A 20,919-nucleotide genomic window follows, 5' to 3' on the forward strand; every position below is an offset into this window, starting at 1 on the left:
TAATTTTTTAAAGGTTTACTGTCACAAATCTTATTTCCCATCCTACCTTTGTAGGCTTATATGCCATCATGCAATTGCCTTGTTTGAATACTCTTCTCTCTTTATTTAATTTGTGGTGATGAATACTTAATCCCTATATATAGGTATCTTCTTTAGCTTTCCTTAAAAATGTAGGGATGTGGTATGAGAATGAATAATGTGATGGCGTGGTATTTTTAGATGATTTCCTAAAGGATGACTATGTAGATAGGTAGTGAGTTGGAAATGCTCCAAACATATAGTGCGCGAGTGATATGACGATCAAGGATACAATCAATAATAGAGTTGCGGTGGATGTCGTGACTCGAGGATGCCTTAGCGATGATGCAACAATAGTGAGGCAACGAGAGGATGTGATGCGAGAAAATCACCAAAATGACCGTGGTCCTCATAACCAAATATCAAAATAACTAAGAAATGTCTAAAAGTTAGAGACTTCACAAAAATGAGGACTTCAGAACCTGACACATGGGTGAAGCGCCTGTACTTTATACGCTTTATCTAACAGCCAGACTCACCAATAAACTACTTATTTCATGAGACGTGGCACTTTTCAAAGGAAACGTCTACACATACGTCTTCTTAGGGATGTCTAATAACGTCTTCTCTGAAAAACCTAAATATTGACCTGAAGCGTCTAGCATCAGAGTAAACGTCTGAGCCTTAGACATTTCCATCGTCTTAGACAACTCAGACTCTAGCTCCACTTTTTATAGACGCTTTCGTTCGTTTTTTAGACTTTTTAAACATATCTATTTAAAAAAAAAATGCTTTGTACGATTTTTGACATTTTTGTAATTATTATTTTTAACTTATAAAAATAAAATGGCTTCTAAAAAATTAAAAAAAAAGGTAGGGAACAAATCATTTATTTATTGAAATATAGGGTTAGGTTCAAATAAGAAGTTTGATTTTCCTAAAAAGGCTAGAAAGGAGGGTATTTTATGGTATGTTTGGGAAAACTAGCTGGTAGCTGTTGGCTGGAGGCTTGAAGCTGGTAGTTGGTAACTGTAGCTTTTTAAATATATTTATATGTTTGGCAAAGTAGTTGGAGCTTTTAATAAAATGCATAAAATGACCAAAATGGACATAACTAAAAAAATAATAATATTAAATGTACTTATTTTGGAAGGTTATTTAAGTAATTAAAACACTAAAAGCTTGTAATTCCTTCTAAACGCTACTAGTTGGAGCTTCAAGCTTTAAGCTTTTTCTCATGACCTAAAAGCTTCAAACTCCCTTCAACCAAACAAGGCTTTTAATTGAGTATGAGTTTTTTCTTAAAAGCTTGAAGCTTGAAGCCCCTAAAAGCTCCTAAAAGCTCTTTGCCAAACATACCCTTAGTCTAACACTTAAATATCAAAACCCACTTAATTTTATTTAAAAAACCCACTTACATAAAACCTAATTACATATTTACTCTCTACAACCACCACCACTCCACCACCCACCGCCACCACAACTGTCACCCACCGCTACCACCTCGTCAGAAAAGTCCGGAAAATAACAATGAAAAACACTATGAAAAACACAATGTAAAAAACACAATGGAAAAAACACAATTGTATGACACAATGTAAAAGATACAATGGAAAAAACACAATAAAAAAAAAACACAATGAAAAATACTATTGTATAACACAATTTTGTAAAACACAATTTGTAGAAACCCACTAATTTTTTTTAAAATTTTATATTACAATATGGTACTCATATGAAAGATAAAAAGACACTCGTTATCATGGTGAATTTTTTTTTCAATAAAAACGTCATAAAAAAAAGTTATGGACGTTTTAAAATAATGGGGGAATTTGGCATGTGTCTTGCATGTGGAAAGAGAAAGTCAACAAATGTGTTATTTCTTTTATACCCTTTACCTTGTGTTCACACTTGATTTCCTCATAAACTAATCTCAAACCTTCATATTCAAAATCAATGGAAAAGATTACTTCTTACCCTTCCTACAAAAACTATACTTACTGTTATAACCTAACTCAATATAAATTAGTAACGTATATTTGAACATTAAAGTAGTGTATTCAATGAAAAGAAGTGAATAGCACCATTAAACTAAAGTTATATTTTTGAAATAAGCCTTTTTGTTTCAGAAAGAAAAAACCCCCCACTCCACTTGACTGCAATTCATTCCCCAAATCGAATCAAATCTTCCAGTGTTGCCGCTCGGTGATCGGCCAATTGGTATTAGGTTTCAGGCGATGCGTCAACATCAGGTATCACTACTACTTATGCTCTTCATTCAATTTCTTTTTATATAACATGCTGCACTCACTAATTGTTTCTTCAATTATGTCTGTTTTGACCTGTACTATCTATCTGCTAGGTTAATGGTGTAGAATTTAAGTAAAGTGTACGCGTGAGTATTTGCGCTAGGTTAAGTTTTTATTCTAGTTACAATACAATAGATAGTTGTTGATAATGTAAATACACCATTCAAAATGCTTTTTTAGGTTTACGGCTGGCATAATAGGTCGGTCAGATACAACACGATAACCACACTATTACTTGTGGTGCTAGACACAAATACGACACGATAATTGATAACTTTGATCTAGACATGGTTTGGGATTTTTTTTAGTGTTAGCCGGTACATTCATTTTGAAAAGTACAGCGTATCGTAGGTAGCGTGTTATTTAGAACTGAAACTATACAGATGTGTGCTGTTATTTAGATCTGTGAGGCTGGCTTAATATGCTAGGTATAGATGGTCAGAGTTTATAATTGGAACAATTTTGATACTCAGTTTTTGTTTTATCATCAACCGTGTTTCAGCAGACGTGTTCTAGATATAAGTTTATGATGATTTCATATGATTTGAGCTTCTTAAGTGTCTACAATCATAAGTTAAGTTCTCATCAGATCTGTTAATCAGTGTTTTCTGGCCTTTTCTAATGCAGCGTGACCGTTCATAATTTTTTCATTTATCGGATTCATTGTTTTAAAACTCTGAGAAATCAACTCAATGAGCATGGACAAACATATCGCTGACTGTCCATACCCTGGATGTTTCTTTTGTGTCATGAAAGAAGGTAACCCTAACAAACGGCGAACCAGCATCATGAAGTTTTTCAGAGAGCTTCCTTCACAAGATGATGATGGTCAGGTTCTCCCAATAAGTGGCCTTTGGAACACAGCTATGGCACATCCTAATGATCCTGAGTTTATTGAGTTGGGTATATTTGAATGCATGGCTGCACTCATTTGGAAGGGTTTAAAGAACCGCCGATGGCTAGCTCATGATCAAAACATCTACATACCTTATTATGCTGCTCATATTATTGGATCCTACACCATGAACATGGAAGATTTTGCTGAAACTGCAGTTAATGCTGGTGTAATCCCACCTTTGGTTGAACTTTTAAGGGGCCGGTTGACCTGGGTTGAACAAAGAGTTGCTGTTCGGGCTTTGGGACACTTAGCGACATATGCAAGCACTTTTCCTGCTGTTGCCAGTCACGGGGAGATCCTTGAACTTTGTATCCAGTTAGCAATGAGCTCACTTGAAATCGTTTATTCACATTTCTATCAGTATGCTGATAGAAGACTTAGTTACCACTGTGATCTTCTGACACGTGGCATGGGTGGTGTAGAGATGGAGTCAAGGAAAGCCGAAGAATGGGCTAGTCAGTTACAGTGTTGGTCTCTTCAACTTATAAATTGTTTTGCATTCAAACCCGAGTTCATTTCTACGATATGCAACCCGGAGTTTCTGGTCAAACTTCCTGGTATGTGGGGTGGACTTGTTAACGAAAATTCACCCGCGGGTATTGGCTTATTGAGAACAATTTGCCATCATAAGTTTGGAAGAGGACCTGCTAGCAGCTGCCCAAGTGTAATTGAGGCGTTATGTAATTTGCACGGTCATCGGATGACTGGCAGTATATGGCTATTGACTGTCTTCTATGGTTGCTTCAAGATCCCAGTACCTGCCATAAGGTAATAATATGTATTATACTGCAACATGTTTCTTGAATAGATTCTGTTTTAATTCAACACACTAGTTTCTGTCAGTATACATTATTGTTGATTGACCATAAAAAAGATGTAGGCCTGTAATGAATGTAGTTCGACACACTAGATTCTTTCAGTATCCATTATTGTTGGTTGACCATAAAAAAAGAGGTAGGCCTGTAAACGAACTGAACGAACATGAACGGAGTTTGTTCGTGTTTTGTTCGCTTAACTTTAGCTGAACAAATGAAGAACGCACACTTAAATGTAGGGATTTTCTTGTTTATGTTTGTTTGTTAAGATAATGTACGTGTTCATGTTTGTTCATTAGTATTCTAAATGAATGATGCATGAGCTTCAACGAGCACAAATTAATTCAAATGAACATAAACGAATGAACGAAAAGGAACACAAGCAAACATTATTAATTATAAATAAAGGTGAATATTCTAATTGGAATCTAAAATGCCATCATCTTTACAGTTACATCCAGCATTTTAAAACTAAACAAAGATATCATCAAACTGATTTTTAGTTGGATTTAAGGGCTTAAAAATATGAAAATCAAATTGATTTTAAACATAACACATCAATGCAAAAACCAAGGTCCGATTGCCTTTATAAAAAAGATTCGATTTGGGCTGATTTTGATCGACTGCCGATTAATGGACTGACATGATTAATGTCACTGACTCACCGATTAACTGAGATTTAATTAGAAACTCATTGATTACTGACTGCTGCTGATTTTTACAACACTGAACATAACAGAACTGACATAAGTGAACAAATATAAATGAACGAACATAAATGAATGTAAATCAACAAATGGACCATGTGTTTTATTTAAATAAGTAAAGAAAATTTTGTATTCATGTCTGTTCATTTAGTAAATGAACGAAAGTAATCGAACTTCTCGCTTAACGGTTCATGGAACGTTCGGTTCGTTTACATGCCTAAAAAGAGGTTGACTGCATGTCTTCTGTTTTCACCCATAAATCTGATATCTTTAACCTGTTCCCCTTTTCAAATTTTAGAACAAACATGCTTCTGCTAACATTTGATATATAACTCAATAACTCATGAGATGTATTCTTAAAGGGTGATAATACGTTATATTAGGTTATTGAAAAGGCAGCACCTGCGGTTTTAGACCTGGCAGAGATCCAAACCCTCGGGGATCACAAAAAGCTTGGAGATTCCATTCTCAACGTCCTTCAGGAATGCATTCAATCACACGAAACAGGTCGCAATTCAATCAGTAACCGAATAAAAGAAGATGTTGAAGAAATATTACATTCACGAGAACGCTTCAAATGGGAAAAAAGCATGCCTAAAGAAGATCTCCATATCTAACAAGCCGCAGCATTGGTAGTTAAATTAGAAGGCAATTCCTTATTCTCATCAGGCAATATATCTGGTGCAGCATCAAAATACTCAGAAGCACTCGCGTTATGCCCAGTAAGATCTAAAAAAGAAAGAGTGGTGTTATACAGCAATCGCGCGCAGTGTTATTTGTTATTGCAACAACCATTAAATGCTATAAGTGATGCCACACGCGCACTATGCCTTCATAATCCGGTTAACCGACATGCCAAAAGCTTGTGGAGAAGAGCACAGGCTTATGATATGTTGGGGCTGGCTAAAGAAAGCTTATTGGATGCTATTTTGTTTATAAACGAGTGTTCTCAATCGACAGATCCTGATTTGTCTTCTAAGCAGAATAAAGTGCCAGATTATGCTGAACGGTTGGTTAAAAAGCAGATGCGGGCTGCTTGGTTGTTTAGGGAAGCTGCTGTTAAACATGGTGGGATTGATTGCGAGGCTGATGCTGGTGATGCTTATGGGCAAGGGTCCGATGATTCTGAGTGGGAAACTGCTAGTGAAAGTGATGTGGGAAATGATGTTAGAAAAGAGAGGAGTAATGATGATGAGGGAATTACTGATAAGATTGACAAACATTCAAGAGGTAGTTATTTTTTATATATTTTCTTTTGAGAAAATTGCACAAATGGTCCCTGTGTGAAATTTGTATGTTTAGTCCCCACCGTTAATCTTAGTTGGTTTTTTATGGAAAAGTGACGTCATGTGCTATTCATGTCAGGGTAATTGGGTTTTTTTTAAAAATTTGGAACTGTTTCGAACTCCATGCCTCATAGCAAAGTCGAACGTGATGAAGTAGACATTAGGAGCTTTAGAGTTTGAATTTTGAAAGAGCATATTTTTTAGAATTCCAAATTTGTGAAGACCCAATTATCCTCACACGAATTGCACATGACATCAGTTTGGGGACTAAAATGTGCCACTCTCTCACAAATGATTGGACTACGCTTGCAATTTTTAAAATCTGCGGACCAAACTTCCAATATGGCCAAATCACGGGGACCATTGGTGCAATTTTCTCTTTTCTTTATTAATTACTGTTGTAGCTCATATGTATGTGCATATGCTAATGATTTGTTACATTGACATTTCGTTCAAAATACTGATTTGTTGCAGAAATGAAGCGTTAAGATTTGCAAGACGATCAACATGAAAGTAATGGTCAAAAGTCAACACCGAGCTGTAGATTGAACAAGTGTGTTGTTCAAGATGAAGTTCCAGTCTTTTCAGGTTCCTGCAAAGGCAGATGACCCGTTGAATCACCTATTATTATTGTGTGTTTTTATAGCTTTCTTTGTTGTAAAATGTGGTTGCAAGGTCTCAAAGGATTGTACATTATTATTATTTATTCGTGTGATTTTGGTGTGTATTTTATTTTTTTCGCGTGCAAATGTGTATAAACTCTCTGGGGGCTTACTAGTAGTAATAGTAGTTTATTTATTTAGATGTTCTATAAATGCTATGATTTAAGCATTAGAAGTGAGTCAGTGTTGCCATTTTAGTTTCTGAATACTTCATACATGTCTTGATCTAAGCCTGGTTTGAGGTGTGTGTTTGCTCCTCGGTTGCAGTGCTTAATACATATCTAAAAGGTTTCTTCTGTTTGTTTCTTTGCTTTTACACGGAGGTGAACCTGATCTCATGACTATTGTTAAGTTGGTCCTTTTTTTTGAACGGCCAACAAACATAGAATGTCTAGATATTCCGTACGGGGTGACCAATGGCTAAACGCCACCGCTGGCTGGCCCAACCCACCCGTACGGGGTTACCCAATTTGTAAACCTGCACTTACAAGAGGATCTCTTATTTGTATAAATTTTTTTCCTGAATATCCTGGTAAAATTTTAACGAAAACGAATTTAAAAAAAAATATATATCTAGTTTAGATCTCGTAACGACTTGGACACGTGTTTGGACTAGTAAATTTGGTGAAATATATTTACGTTTTTAACTACCCGACAACGATGAGTACTCGAATTTATATATTTTTGTTTTTTTAATTTTATGTTTATATATATTAGTTATAAATCAATGTTTTTAATTTAATTAGTTGGTAATGTTCTTAACTTGTACCGTTAATTTTACTGTTGATTATTAAATGGTGAATGACATGGCACAGTTGGTAAATTGATGAATTAATGAGTATTTCCTTGATAAGTGGAGCAGAGTGGAGTGTGATGTGGCGACGTCGTGGCATTATGAAGAACTTGGTGAATTCAAGAGTACACTTTATAGTCTTATGGCTTGATGAATCTTTGTATAGGATGGGTTATGAATAATTAGAAAGGTCTAGTTAGACAATTCTGAAAAGTTATTTGATTTACTTTTAAGGGAAAAAAACAGGAATAAAATAAAATGATAAAATTACTCTTATCCCAAAATAAAAAAAACAATCAAAAATAAAAAAAAAAGCTACAATGCCGATAGTGGTGTTAGTGGCGCGCGCTACGACGATGGTGGTGCGACAATGGTGGTGGTGGCAACGACAACGGTAGTGGTGGCGATGGTCAGGCGGTTGTGGTGGCGGTGGCGGTGGTAACATTGGTGGTTAGGTAGTTGTGTTGATTGTAGTGGCGGCGGCAATGATGGTGGTGGTGGCGGTCATGTGATGGCTGTGGTAGTGGGGGAAGTGCTGGTCAGGAGGAGGAGGCGACGATGGTGGTGGCGGAGGCGGCTGTGGCGTGGTGGTTGTTGTCAGGTGGTGTCATCGAGAGAGTGGGTTAAACATGAATTGAATGAAAAAGAAGAAGGGGGTGCAAATGAATGATTTTTGATGAAATGAGATTCCTTATGTAATGGTTAATTCCATTTTATTAACCAACCAAACATCCATTTTTTCTTTCTTACACAATGACTCATCATTACTCTAATCATTCTTGCATACCAATCGTCACATTAATGTAATTTTTATGATATTGAGTTTTGATACAATATGTAAATCTAACAAAGTCACTTGCGCTGGCTTTGGATTATACCGCATATTAACCACAAATACCCAAGTTTGATGAGATTCCATCTACTTTGAAAGACAACTTTCTGAAACTCTATTAGTTGTCATATCAATGTGTTTCTTCTTCGTTGCATATAAACCGTGAAACAAGTATAAACTATTGTATATATTTGTATAACATGTCATTGTGCCGCTTTAACTACTTTATTCCTTTTATATATCGCACATATTCTTCCTATTCTTCCTTTTCATTTATGGTTTTTAAAAATGATATCATTTGCTCATGATAACATAACATATATTCTATATATATTTCTAAATATGCACACATATGTGCATATACATATATATCATCAGCGTTGCAATGGTCACAATTATTGGTGTCTTCATCATTGTCATCGTGCTCATCATCACTAATCAGTTCCATCATATCATTGTTCTAAGTAGTGCAGACCCTTGTGGTTGAAGACTTCACCTAACTAGAGCCTTGTGGACATGGTAAATGGACCTCGTTCTTACTCTTGATAAAAAGTTAGTAGGTTATTTTGTAATGTAGTATCATCATTATAGTCATAGTTAGCTTTGCTGTTATCATCTTCACCATCATCATAATCATCAACATGGCCTCGTAGATCAAATTGCAACATAGGATTACTTGGGCCACCTTCTAGGTCGTTGTTATCAACTAATGGCGGTTCATTTATATTAAAATCTAACTGCTTCATTAGTCCGCACTTCCTTTATCAAACGTATCAATCATAAGGTGGTAATAACCTTATCAACTGTCTTTTTAACAATGCGCTTATGAGCATCTTTGCTCTACTTACTATCACACCACGTTGATTTCAATAACCCTTTCACGGATTCAATCAAAGCAGCACGGAAACAGTTAAGCAACTTACATTCTGTTTGCACTTTATATCCTCTATGCGTATCCCTTATTGCAACAAAATCTGTCTATGAAAACAAACAATAGCCATGCTTAGTTATCAGTCAGGCTTCAAATTTCTTGTCTCTAGAACTTTGTTAAAAATATGACTAAAGTGTGAACCGCCTAAAAACTTTGAATATGCGTATAGTTTTTAGTGGTATAAATTTTACAACCTTAAAAGTGAAGAATTTCAACACTTAATCCACAATTGCTAGAAGACGGCTTTTTAAATTTGATACACATAATTCAACCTAAATTTCATATACGTAGCAATAAATATTGTACAAATAATACTTGCTTTCTCTATCGCTTTGAAAAACTTTCACTTCACCCCGCAAGATAATTATTTCGTATACAATAAACTTTAACTTTAAGAAAACGTTTGATGTAAGAAAAGCAAATTCATATGTGATACATTTTTATTAGGAAATACAAGTCAGAAAATCCATATAGCAAGTCAACAAAACTACATAGCATCAAAAAAGAACTCTAATTGAACATAAACGAACTAACAACCAACCCTCCAAGTGGTGAAATAAAACTAGGAAGTTTAACATTACCTTGTGAATTCAATTTCATGGATGCTTGTTATACTTCTATGAATAATCAACATGTTGTAATTGATATATACAATATTTAGTTTCCTGCATGATGAAACTGTTTAGAAGTAATTAAGCATGTCCATTCTTAACAAATCAAAAGTTAATTGTAAAATAAACACAAAATTCTCGTTACCTATATTACTTAAAATAAGATAGAATTAAATGTAAGTAACAAATTCCTACCCTCAGATGATGATGACAACGATTTTCCTCTAACAATGGCAACCAAAAGTTTACCATTTAGGGCGGTCTGCAACGGCGTGCGGCGCTACTAACCACTAAACAGATGCCCTCTGATGAGATAACAAAAGAATTAGGTTTTGTGATTGTAAGGGAGTAGGGCATGCTATTTATGGACTTATATTATTGGGCCACTAAAGAAAATGTGTTGGACCTAGGAAAGAAAAATGAGCCGACGTTTCCAATTAATAAATTCTATGCTATAAATGGCGCACCACAATACAGTATTTTACAAGTTAAGATGCACGAGACACTACTCTTAAATTCTATAAATATGATATTCTTCTTTTCTCGTTACCAATTAATGAATAGTATTAATAAAATTAAATTAAATTATTGTAGAAAAATTGAATTTTTTTATTCTCACATTTTTAGATTGACCGACAACAATCTCACATCAGAAAATTACTGCCACCAGTCTCACATTTCACACAATTTGTTCGCACCTGACCCCGTTAAATAAAAACTTAACTCCATTAAGGTTTTTTTTCGGAACTTCAAACTGATGTTTAGGGCTTTTGATCAAAAGGAGGATATGTGTCGATTGGTATAGGACTTATCTCGAAACAGTGCTACAAACAACTTGATTTATGTTAATTGAAAGTTTAAATACCGGAATTGAAGGACCGTTTCGTCATTTGGAGCACCGTTTGAGGTAAGTTTAACATCAACGACTCGTATCATCCTTATGATCTAAAGCCATAAAACATCAATTTGAAATTCGAAAAAAAAACTTAATAGAGTTAAGTTTTTTTTAGCGGGTTAAATGTAAACAAATAGTGTGAAAGGTGTGACCAATGACTACAATTTTATGAGATGTGATATATTAGGGATAATCTTTTAAAATAGTAACTAATTTTTAGAAGTGTTTCACTTAGGTCACTCATCAAATATTTTTTTCAACCAGGTCATTAAAGTTTCTTTTGATGTATCAATCATATATTTTTAACCTGAAAGCAAGTCATCCATTCTATATGGCTTGTTATTCAAGTTTTTTCACTTTTAATACTGCATAACCAAATACGTTCGTGGGCATGTTCGTGTCTGCTCATTTAACATTAACCAAACACGAACACGAACATATAATCAAACGAAACTTTTTGTTCATGTTCGTTCGTTTAAAACCAAAACGAACAGTTTACGAACGTAAATGAATAAAAACGGCATGACATATAGTGATTTTATATTTGGGTATTGTTGATATTGCGGACTTTCAAATGTTAAGATGAAGGTTCTGAATTACACATCATTTTGTAACGATGCTATGGCGGATAGATCTAAACGTGTTGATTTGATAGTCTACACTTTGCCTTAAACGAGCTAGAAGTAAAAATTGTTACGGTAAATCAGTCATGTGGGTTGGTTTCAATCAATCAATCATGCCCAGTAAAATCCCACCGACAGCAAAGCTATAAGTAGGGTCTGGGGAGGGTGGGATGTAGGCACACCGTACCTCTATCCAAAGGAATAGAGAGGTGGCTTCCAGAGAGACCCTCGGCTCTAAGTACATGTGAATGAAGCAAAATAAAGGAAATCAAAGTTTAACAGTTATATAAAAACTACTACTAATTATAATAATATTAATAATAAGATCACAGTTTAACAGCTATATAAAAGCTAATAATAATTATAATAATAATAATAATTATAATAATAATTATAATAAACTACTACTAATTATAATAATATTAATAATAAGATCAAAATGGTTTGTATTTTTTATTTCAAATTCTTTGAATGTATGACCCTGTTTCTAGAAGAAAATTTCAATGTTACTTTTTTGTTTGCTGCTATTCTGAAGTAAAATACTAACAACAACAAAACCAAACACTATAATGAGTTAAAAGATGAAAAGCAGGCAAGCCAACTGCTTTGCATAGCTTTCAGATAGCTTGTGACAAGATTTTTTTAAATTTATAAATTGTATATACAAAATTTTTATACATGTACTATATGTCGAAGTATATATGTATGTATTTTTTACCTTTAATTTGTGTTTTTTAATTGGATCATATTATCAATTATAGATAAACATTGAGTCACCCCGTGTAATATACGGGTTCTAAAGCTAGTATATTGAAGAAACACTAAGTGACCCCGGCAGATTACGGATAATCTGGGGATTAAGTAGATGTTTCCCACGAGGGTTAGGTCCGGCAAAGATGGTTATTCTTCTGATGACCTGCAAAACAGACACCGTGAGCTCGTCACTGAGAAGGGGGGGTTCCTCCTTGTGACCACCCTCCGGCGTGAGAATCAGACTAGATTGCTCTGAATATAAGTGTATATTAAGAGAAATAACTAGAGAAGATAAGATGATGATACCGTTCCAAGGTGTTGGAGTATTTATAGCCAAAGGTAGGTTTCCAAGCAGGTACAGCCAGCCGTATAATATTCCTTTTCTACCAACTGTGGGCTACACACGTGCCATGCTGGTGGTTGGTGGGTAGGCAGCGGCTGATAGTGACATGACCGGCTGTGTACTATTCCTTTTCCACCAACTGCAGGCTATGTACGTGCCACGACAAGGGTTGGTGAGTAGGCAGCGGCTGATAGTGACATTTTGTACTAGAGCGTGCTCCTCCTCGTACTGTTGTCGGTGAGCTGTCACCCTGTGATTGGTTCATGGGCTGCTTTGGTCAGATCTTGTCTATTTTGTCCATACCTTGACAGGTATAGTACAAAAGATCTTCCAGAAGCGTACGGACTGGCTCATTTGGGCGGGAGTATTCCCGCCTTGCTCATTCCTTCTTCAGGTGACATTGCTGAATTATTGAGAGTTAGTGCCTTGTGCGTGTAGCCTTGCTATTAGTGCGGGTAGCCTTCCCTGATGGCTTGTATCCGCAGCTGCGGGAACAGCTGGCGTACTGCGCGTAAGGTCTTCATCTCTGAGCATTGTGGGTCATGCGGAACCAGTTGGTCATTGCGCAGACGTCCCTCTTCAAGGTGAGTCTTGCGGATCCAACTGGGCTCTGCTGGGACCTACTTCTTCATATATGTATGAATAATTGCGAAAATATATGTGTAATATTTTATTGTGTTCAAAAATAGAAGTCTTGTCGCGTAGCAAATAACTGTGCGAAGTGAACGCTGGCGACGACCTGGGTAAAGTTGAAAGTCAAAAAATTATTTAAATAAGTGGGAGTGACTTAAAATAATATATTATTGATGAAAATAATAATATTAAGTCAAAAACCGCGGTTCGTGAAACTTAGAAAGCACATGCGTAGGATCCGGTATAGCACACTGTAAGAGCACCAAACACCAACCATCGCAAAAACTTAAGTCAATAGCTCCATTCGCATCTTCTACCCACGGCAACCCAACATATCAGCGAACAATTACGCCAACATTGTCCCATAAAAATCCATTGCTTGTTTGGAAGTGCAGGTGTAATCATGTTTATCCTTACATTAATGAAGTTTAAAAGCTTTATCATGCAAAACTCTTGTTTAGTTTATGATTTGAACGGTGGGAATTTAATAGATATACGAGACATATGGGCTTTGAAAATAGAACGATTCTATAGCCAGACTCATGGCTCAAGAGACACGGCAAATGTGACATCATTTTTTCGAGTATCTTTCAAGATTTGTGAATGAAAAAATAGACGTTTCTTCATTAAGACAAAACTAACATGTGAATTAAATATTGTAATTTTTGTACTCTTTTCTTGAAAGCGGATTGTCCGGATGTGGAAATCTAAAATGAGTATGGACATGCATTATTATTTTATTTAAAAGACCATACCTATTTTGACCATGATATTCTTCTTGTACAATAGATATAATCATTGCATACATTGTGAGCATATGTGGAAGAGCTGAAAATACAATCTCTAAAGCTTAGATGATTTAATTAGACCATGCTGTGTTTTATACTCTTACTATTGGTATGCCTATGGTAGTAAGAATTCATATAGGAAAACATGATCTTCATTATAATCAAATTATTACAATTTTTACGGACTATTGCTCCCTGCCACCTTTAGTTTATCTTCTTTGACTGTACACAAATTTTACTCTCAAAAGTGTGCGTATAAAGTGTGAGTGATAATCCGATAATGATCAAGAGACTCTCTTAATCATTTTATACAAATGTATACTGATGAGCTAAGAGGGTGAAAGCGACATGTACCAGACCAATTACCAACAACTGATAGATAAATTGCTGATAAAACATAACAACCTATAAACAAATAACAAACTATTGATGAGCTAAGACTTTTATGTTTAACTTTACTAAACGTTCGATTTATTCACAGGCCTACAAATGTATACAAGGAAACAATCAATAATATTTGCATAGTTGAAAAGAAACAAAAGTAAAATTTAAGACCATTTATATACCGTCACTAACGTATACAAGGAAACAAAACTATCGGTCGAGCGCCCTTGCATCAAAAAATGAATGGAGCTAAGTGATTGGCCGCAGTTATGGGATGCAAAAATACATTGGTAGGGGAGCATTCCGCCTTGGAATGAAGCACCCGCGTGAGTGGTAGTGAGAATGTCTACTTGAGTAACACAAATATTGATGAGAATCCATCAATCCAATGATCCGAAATCCTAAGGTTTCCTTCGCAAAATTCGTCAGGGCTAAGTTCAGAAAAAAAATGTAGTCGATGGACAAAAGTTTACTCTTTTCTACATTTAATAAATTATAATAATATTAAATTTAGAAGGTAGATAAATAAGAAAGTTAATAATAAATCCTTTAGAAAGTTTATTATTATATATTTGTTTAGGCTAAAATTAAGATCGAGAAATATGATACACCAATCGTCTTTACTATTATTATATAACTCTAGTAGAATAGAATGAATATATATAAATATAAGTAAATAGGTAATGGTGGGTGTTGCAAGGCTAGTAGCAGCAGTACTATACTACTAGCTAGCGGGAGTAGGAGTAGTAGTAGTAGTAGTAGAGGGGATCTTGCTTTGCTTCATCTTCTTCATAATAATCATACAAACCCTAAAACCCTTATACATACACTATATCTATCTAAACCCCCAATTATTATTACTATGGCTCAAGAACCCCCCTCACAAACCCTAGACACTCCTCAGCAACCACCTTCTAACGAAAACACCAATCCATCACCATCACCGTCTCTCACACGTGACGTCTCATTCAGCCGCCTCAACGCCAAGGCACCGGAGTTCGTTCCACGAACCACCGATCTAACTCAGCCGCGGCTGGTGATTTCGCCGCCGCCGCCGACATCGCCAGGATTGATTCATGTTTATCCGAACCCTAATTCTCCGTTTCACGCGCCGATCGTGACTCATGTACCGGTTGCTGTGCCAAATCATCATCATCATCATGTTGCGATGCAGTATCATCATCATCAGCATCATAATCATCACCAGCAGCAGCAGCATCATAGTCATCAGAGGTTTTTGGATCAGAAGGATGGTTCCGGAGATCCGGAGTTGAAAGATGGGCTTACTGATGAAGCTACTCAGAAGATCGTTAATCAGGCACGATTATGCTCTTATTTATACTTGATTTTATATGTTTCTGGTGAAATTGATGCTTTGTTTAATTGCTTTTACTCTGCTGCTACGCGACCTGTCTGTTGATGATGTAGATGTGAATTCCGTTGATTTTAGATGGGCTGTTTATAGCATAATTAATGTTTATTGCACATATATATATTTTGTGGAAAACTTAGGGTTTATCAGATATGTATTTTAGATAGGGTCTGCATTTGAACCTAGGTTTGATAATTTTTTACTGAATACCGGTACTGTATCGACACCATACTGTTATCGTTACCGTACCAAGAACACAATTGGTAATTTTCTCGTTTTCAGTATTTTCGGTATCAGTACCATTCGTTGTTTTTTAATGGTAACGATACCGATTGAGTTCCTAACTGGCTATTTATACCTGATTTCATATGTTTCTGGTGAAATTGATTCTTTGGTTATTTGCTTTTACTCTGTTGCCACTTGAACTTTGTGCTGTTGTGTGTTGGTGATCTAGATCACAATTTCGATTCCATTGATTTTAGAAATGCTTTTTATAACATAATCTGTGTTTAATGCACGCATACGCGTATTTTGTGGAAAACTTTGGTTTTATCAGACATGTCTTCTAGATAGGGAGTGCATTTGTTTTGACGCTGGATTCTGTGTAGGGATGAGATCGGTAGTCGGTACCATACCGATACCAAAAACGAGTGAAACCACACACTGAGTATTGTACCATTCTTTTAGTTCGTACCAACCGGTATTGGTATCATTAAAATATCAAAAAATTACTGAAACCGAATGGTACCGATACCGGAAAAATGAAAATCGATTTACCAATTGTGTTCGGCACGGTATCGGTAAATGTCGTCCTTAATTTTGTGCGTCAATGTGCTCACTCATATTTGCAATTTCTGGTGGATTATTGGACATTGGCTAGCTTTCTAACAGTTTGATTGTTCTAGAAATCCATTGCTTTTGCACTTTCTAGTGATTGGGATAATCATCATCATCATCATCGTACTCAGTATATCCCACCAATAGCAATGCTATGGTAGGGTCTGAGGAGGGTAAGATGTAGACAGCCTTACCTCTATCCCATAGGGATAGAGAGGCTGCTTCCGGTGAGACCCCCGGCTCGATAGTAGTTTTGCATCAAGCCTTGGACATAAGGCACATAGCACTCAATCATCGGGACACCGGCTGATCGGTGCATGTGCCCTTGTCTTTCGGCTATCAACGCCACCACATGATGCCTGATTAACCTTCCGCCACTTTTAACGTTATTTTCACGAGATTAGTAAAATAACGTCAAAATTAGTGCAATTTTACTTTTGCCCACCCGAGGGTTCACACATATATACATTATATGCGCGCACCGCAAGCAGGGCACATGCACCAATCAGCCGGTGTCCCGATGATTGAGTGCTATGTGCCTTATGTCCAAGGCTTGATGCAAAACTACTATCGAGCCGGGGGTCTCACCGGAAGCAGCCTCTCTATCCCTATGGGATAGAGGTAAGGCTGTCTACATCTTACCCTCCTCAGACCCTACCATAGCATTGCTATTGGTGGGATATACTGAGTACGATGATGATGATGATGTGATTGGGATAACATATTCTGAATTCTGATACAACATTGAGATGTGTAAAATTGCTTGCATACATGATAAGGAAGTGCATTTTGAACTTGCTTTTAAGTTCTGTTGCTGCTTTCTTTATACTGAATTATTGTGTACCTTGATCTTCATTGACATTCTAGTAGTATGAATTTTGTAGGTGGAGTATTATTTCAGCGATATAAATTTGGCAACTACTGATCACTTAATGAGGTTCATCAACAAAGATCCTGAAGGATATGGTAAGATTAATCATTTCAATGTAAGATAAAGTATCTTTATACGTTCTGTCAATATCTGAGCTCGTATTATATTAATTTTTATATGTAGAATCCCTTCTATGGTAGCTTCTGAGCTATTTCCTAATTTTATTTTGCAGTGCCAATATCTATAGTTGTAGCTTTCAAGAAGATCAAAGCCCTTGTTAGCAGTAATGCTCAGCTTGCTAACATACTTCGGAATTCTGGAAAACTGGTGGTTTTTTTAAAAAACATTTTATAATACCAACTTTGAACATATTCTTATTTTTTTTTATGTCAATTGTGACTTCTAATGTTGCAACTTTGTATAGGTGGTTAGCGAAGACGGGAAAAAAGTCAAACGTCTACAACCTTTGACTGAACCAGATATGGAAGATCTGCAAGTGAGTCTATGATTTGTTTTTACATTGTTGCACATATTTAATAATTCTTTTCTGTTTTAACATTCTAGAGCATTCATGTTGCACATATTTAATAATTCTTTTTTGTTTTTTTGGTAGTCACGCATAATTGTTGCTGAAAATTTGCCTGATGACCACTGCCATCAGAACCTAATGAAGATTTTCTCGGCTGTTGGGAGGTACCATATTTCTATTTAGAACTTTTGAGTATGTATAGACTATAGACCTATTCATTAGGTATTATGCAAGTGATCTTATTATTTGAAGTTGTACTTGATTAGTGTAAAGACAATTCGTACATGTCAGCCACAAGCTTCCAATGGTGGGGCCACTTCAGCATCAAGAGCAGCAAAAGCAGATGGTATGCTCTTCAGTAACAAGGTAATCATGTTTTGATATATTAAGATTCATTTTTTTATGTTTCTGTTATACATATTTAGCAATACAATCACAGTCATTTTGCTCATATACTGTTTGAATAAATGACCTACTCTTTGTTTATACGTATTTTTGGCATAGTTACATGCTTTTGTGGAATATGAAACTATTGAGTCTGCTGAGAAAGCAGTAAGTGCCATCACTCTTTTAGATTACAGTATGCTTCATCGATCCATTTTCAAGAATTTAATCATATTATTTTTTTGTTTCAATAGGCCTTGGAGCTCAACAAAGAGGGTAACTGGAGACATGGTTTGAGAGTTCGTTTACTCAGACGCCCTGTATGTATCTTAACAATACTTTACTAATTGCTACTTTCTCATCTGACTAGTGCACTTTTATTGTTGAGCTTTTCTATAATTTGGATGGGAAATGCATATTAAGCTAAATACAATGATTCAATAGATCTAAAAGTAAAGAGTTGCATTTTGCCAAAGCTTGTCATAGGATTATAAGTATGGGTTAACATGGGCTCGACCTAAACATGTCATTTCTTAGTACGGTTGATTGGTTGAATGGGCTTGGTCTAGTTGGATTGACTAACAAATATATTCTTTTTGTTTTTAATTTTTGATAAATAATTAGAGTGCTCATTTTGATTACAGAAACACTATTATTACAATGATAATCTAATATGCCGAATTAAAATGATAAAATGGGGACAACTTTCAGCCCATGTGAAGTGTTCGACCCATTGCAATATTGTATATACTTTTACCCATTTTAATTGAAGTTGAACTCATATTAGCCTAAAATTGAACCCAAATTAGTCCATTCATAGGTAAATATGTCAAAATTGCCAATGGCACCTCAATTGGCAAGTATATGTTCAAAGTTGTTGCAAGTTAATCTTTAAACTGATCATTAAGAAAGTTGTAGGGGCTAGTGAAAGTATCTAGTTACAGTATTTATAGTATGGGCTATTATTGTTCTTTTGTTTATGGTATGGGTCAAGAGTCAAAGTCAAAGCAATCAAGGTCAAGAGTCAAAGAGTAAATCACGCAATCCTTGATTTAAGTATATGGGTTAAGTTTTTGGTCTATTTAAATGGGTGATATGATTCTAAGTTTATTTAGTCAAGTATGCAAGTTCATTCATAATAAAAGGAGTCTTAAGTGTGAAAATTTATTCATAATAAAATGTTTATCAAATCTGGTCCAACAAAAATCAGCAGATACCTTATTGATTACCTTAAAATGTCAACAATAATGATCTCTGATATGTAATTTGTTTGGTTGAGTATTTACGCAGCTGAATCTAAATTGTTATTTTCTTAAAAGTCTCAGGCAAAACCAACTCAATCACGTGGAAAGAAGGCAGGGCAAGAAGATGAGGCTGTTAATAAGGAAGATGACACGTCAACATCAGAGCAACATTCACAGAATGAGAAACAGTTAGATGACACTTGTCAGCAATCTGATGGCCCGTCACATGAACATGTAGTAAGTTCCTTTTACTTCGATCTAAATCTTATTATTTTGTGCTTTCCAGTATTTTTTCATGGTATAATGTGTTTATTTGGTTCCAAAAAGTTATATTTGTCTTTTTCATTTCCTTGTAACATGTCATGTTTTTATAATATAATAATTGTTAATTGTAGCAGGAAGATCACTCAAATGACAAAGAGGGCGGTCATAAAAAGGGGCGAAACCGTGGCAGAGGCAAAGGGCGTGGCCGACCTCAGTACAACAACCATCACAACAACCGCGGGACCCACATGGCCGCACCAACTTCAACTAATCCTGTTAACACTGAGCATCCGGTTATTGGGAAACAACCTCCTGGGCCTCGTATGCCAGATGGCACCAGGGGTTTCTCTTTGGGACGGGGGAAGCCCGTGAGTGTTCCAGTCGATAGTAGCATCGTGTCATGAGGCAAGTGATTGGATGGAATAATATGTGGTGATTGTTGGGAGTAGGAGAATATTTTCCCTTTTTACTGGTTTGAGTGTTGTGTATTCTAAAGTAAAGATATGATGATAATATGGGTCAAAACAGAATGTGGGTTTTTTGATATACTGTTTTTAGAGGTTGATTCCCCTTGTGTTTCTTGTTTGTTAATGTAGAATGCAAGAAGAAAACACCTTTGTGGGAGTTGTGTCGGGTTGGGTGCAGATGTAATTGAAGTGAGTAAACACGATATGATTGATGAAGATGTATCGGTTAAGGGTTCTTTCTGTCCACAAAATTTCATCTGCTTTATGTTTGGTTTGTGTCATGTCATAGATATATTTATTATCCTTGATACATGCTGCAAGTTAGTATGTACTAGGGTTTGGACTAAGGCTGAGCAGGATTCGAGCTGGATTCAGTAATCTGTATATCCGTCTCGAATTGGTTCGAGACCACTTGATTCTCTGTTTTAGTTTTTGGTGTGAAATTCCGGTTTGATTTGGTCCGGTTTGGGTAAAAATAAAAAACTGTATGGTCATGTATGAAAACAGTAAATCTCTGTTTTGATATTGGTTTTCTGGTGAGCTTGGTCCGGTTTGGTTTCAGTTCAAATCACACCCCTACACTATGGGCATAGACGTGTTCTTGCGTTTCTACTCGGACCTGATTCTAGGTTTAAAATGCTTTTAATATAAATTGTTATTTTTGTGTCTA

At 35.8% G+C, this 20,919-nt stretch overlaps 1 protein-coding gene and 1 pseudogene across 3 annotated transcripts; both read left to right on the plus strand.

Moving 5' to 3' along the window:
• The first annotated feature begins 2,716 nt into the window (after window positions 1–2,716).
• LOC143548223 (uncharacterized) lies at window positions 2,717–6,041 on the plus strand (annotated as a pseudogene). Its single transcript, XR_013137913.1, has 2 exons — window positions 2,717–3,993; window positions 5,131–6,041. The product of XR_013137913.1 is annotated as an uncharacterized LOC143548223 (transcript).
• Window positions 6,042–15,143: 9,102 nt separating this feature from the next.
• Window positions 15,144–20,512, plus strand: LOC143548249 (la-related protein 6B-like). 2 transcript variants are annotated; one of them, XM_077039470.1, is made up of 10 exons: window positions 15,144–15,599; window positions 17,375–17,456; window positions 17,594–17,688; window positions 17,786–17,857; window positions 17,975–18,054; window positions 18,157–18,256; window positions 18,395–18,442; window positions 18,529–18,594; window positions 19,600–19,755; window positions 19,914–20,512. In XM_077039470.1, exons 1-10 carry the CDS (start codon window positions 15,144–15,146, stop codon window positions 20,184–20,186), a joined length of 1,428 nt encoding a protein of 475 aa, XP_076895585.1. In that variant the 3' UTR covers window positions 20,187–20,512. The 2 variants fall into 2 exon arrangements, with proteins under 2 accessions (XP_076895585.1, XP_076895586.1); XM_077039471.1 differs by having other exon boundaries at window positions 15,561–15,599; window positions 19,594–19,755.
• The last annotated feature ends 407 nt before the right edge of the window (window positions 20,513–20,919 follow it).

This window comes from Bidens hawaiensis, unplaced genomic scaffold (assembly GCF_021521415.1).
Source record: "Bidens hawaiensis isolate Kalapana, Puna unplaced genomic scaffold, B.hawaiensis_p1.1 tig00014981_1, whole genome shotgun sequence".
NCBI lineage: Eukaryota > Viridiplantae > Streptophyta > Magnoliopsida > Asterales > Asteraceae > Bidens > Bidens hawaiensis.

Coding starts and splice junctions, on each gene's coding strand:
- LOC143548249 (XM_077039470.1), top strand. CDS start 15,144: ATGGCTCAAGAACCCCCCTCACAAACCCTAGACACTCCTCAGCAACCA. Junction 17,689..17,785: donor TTCGGAATTCTGGAAAACTG/GTGGTTTTTTTA, acceptor AACTTTGTATAG/GTGGTTAGCGAAGACGGGAA. Junction 18,443..18,528: donor TTGAGTCTGCTGAGAAAGCA/GTAAGTGCCATC, acceptor TTGTTTCAATAG/GCCTTGGAGCTCAACAAAGA.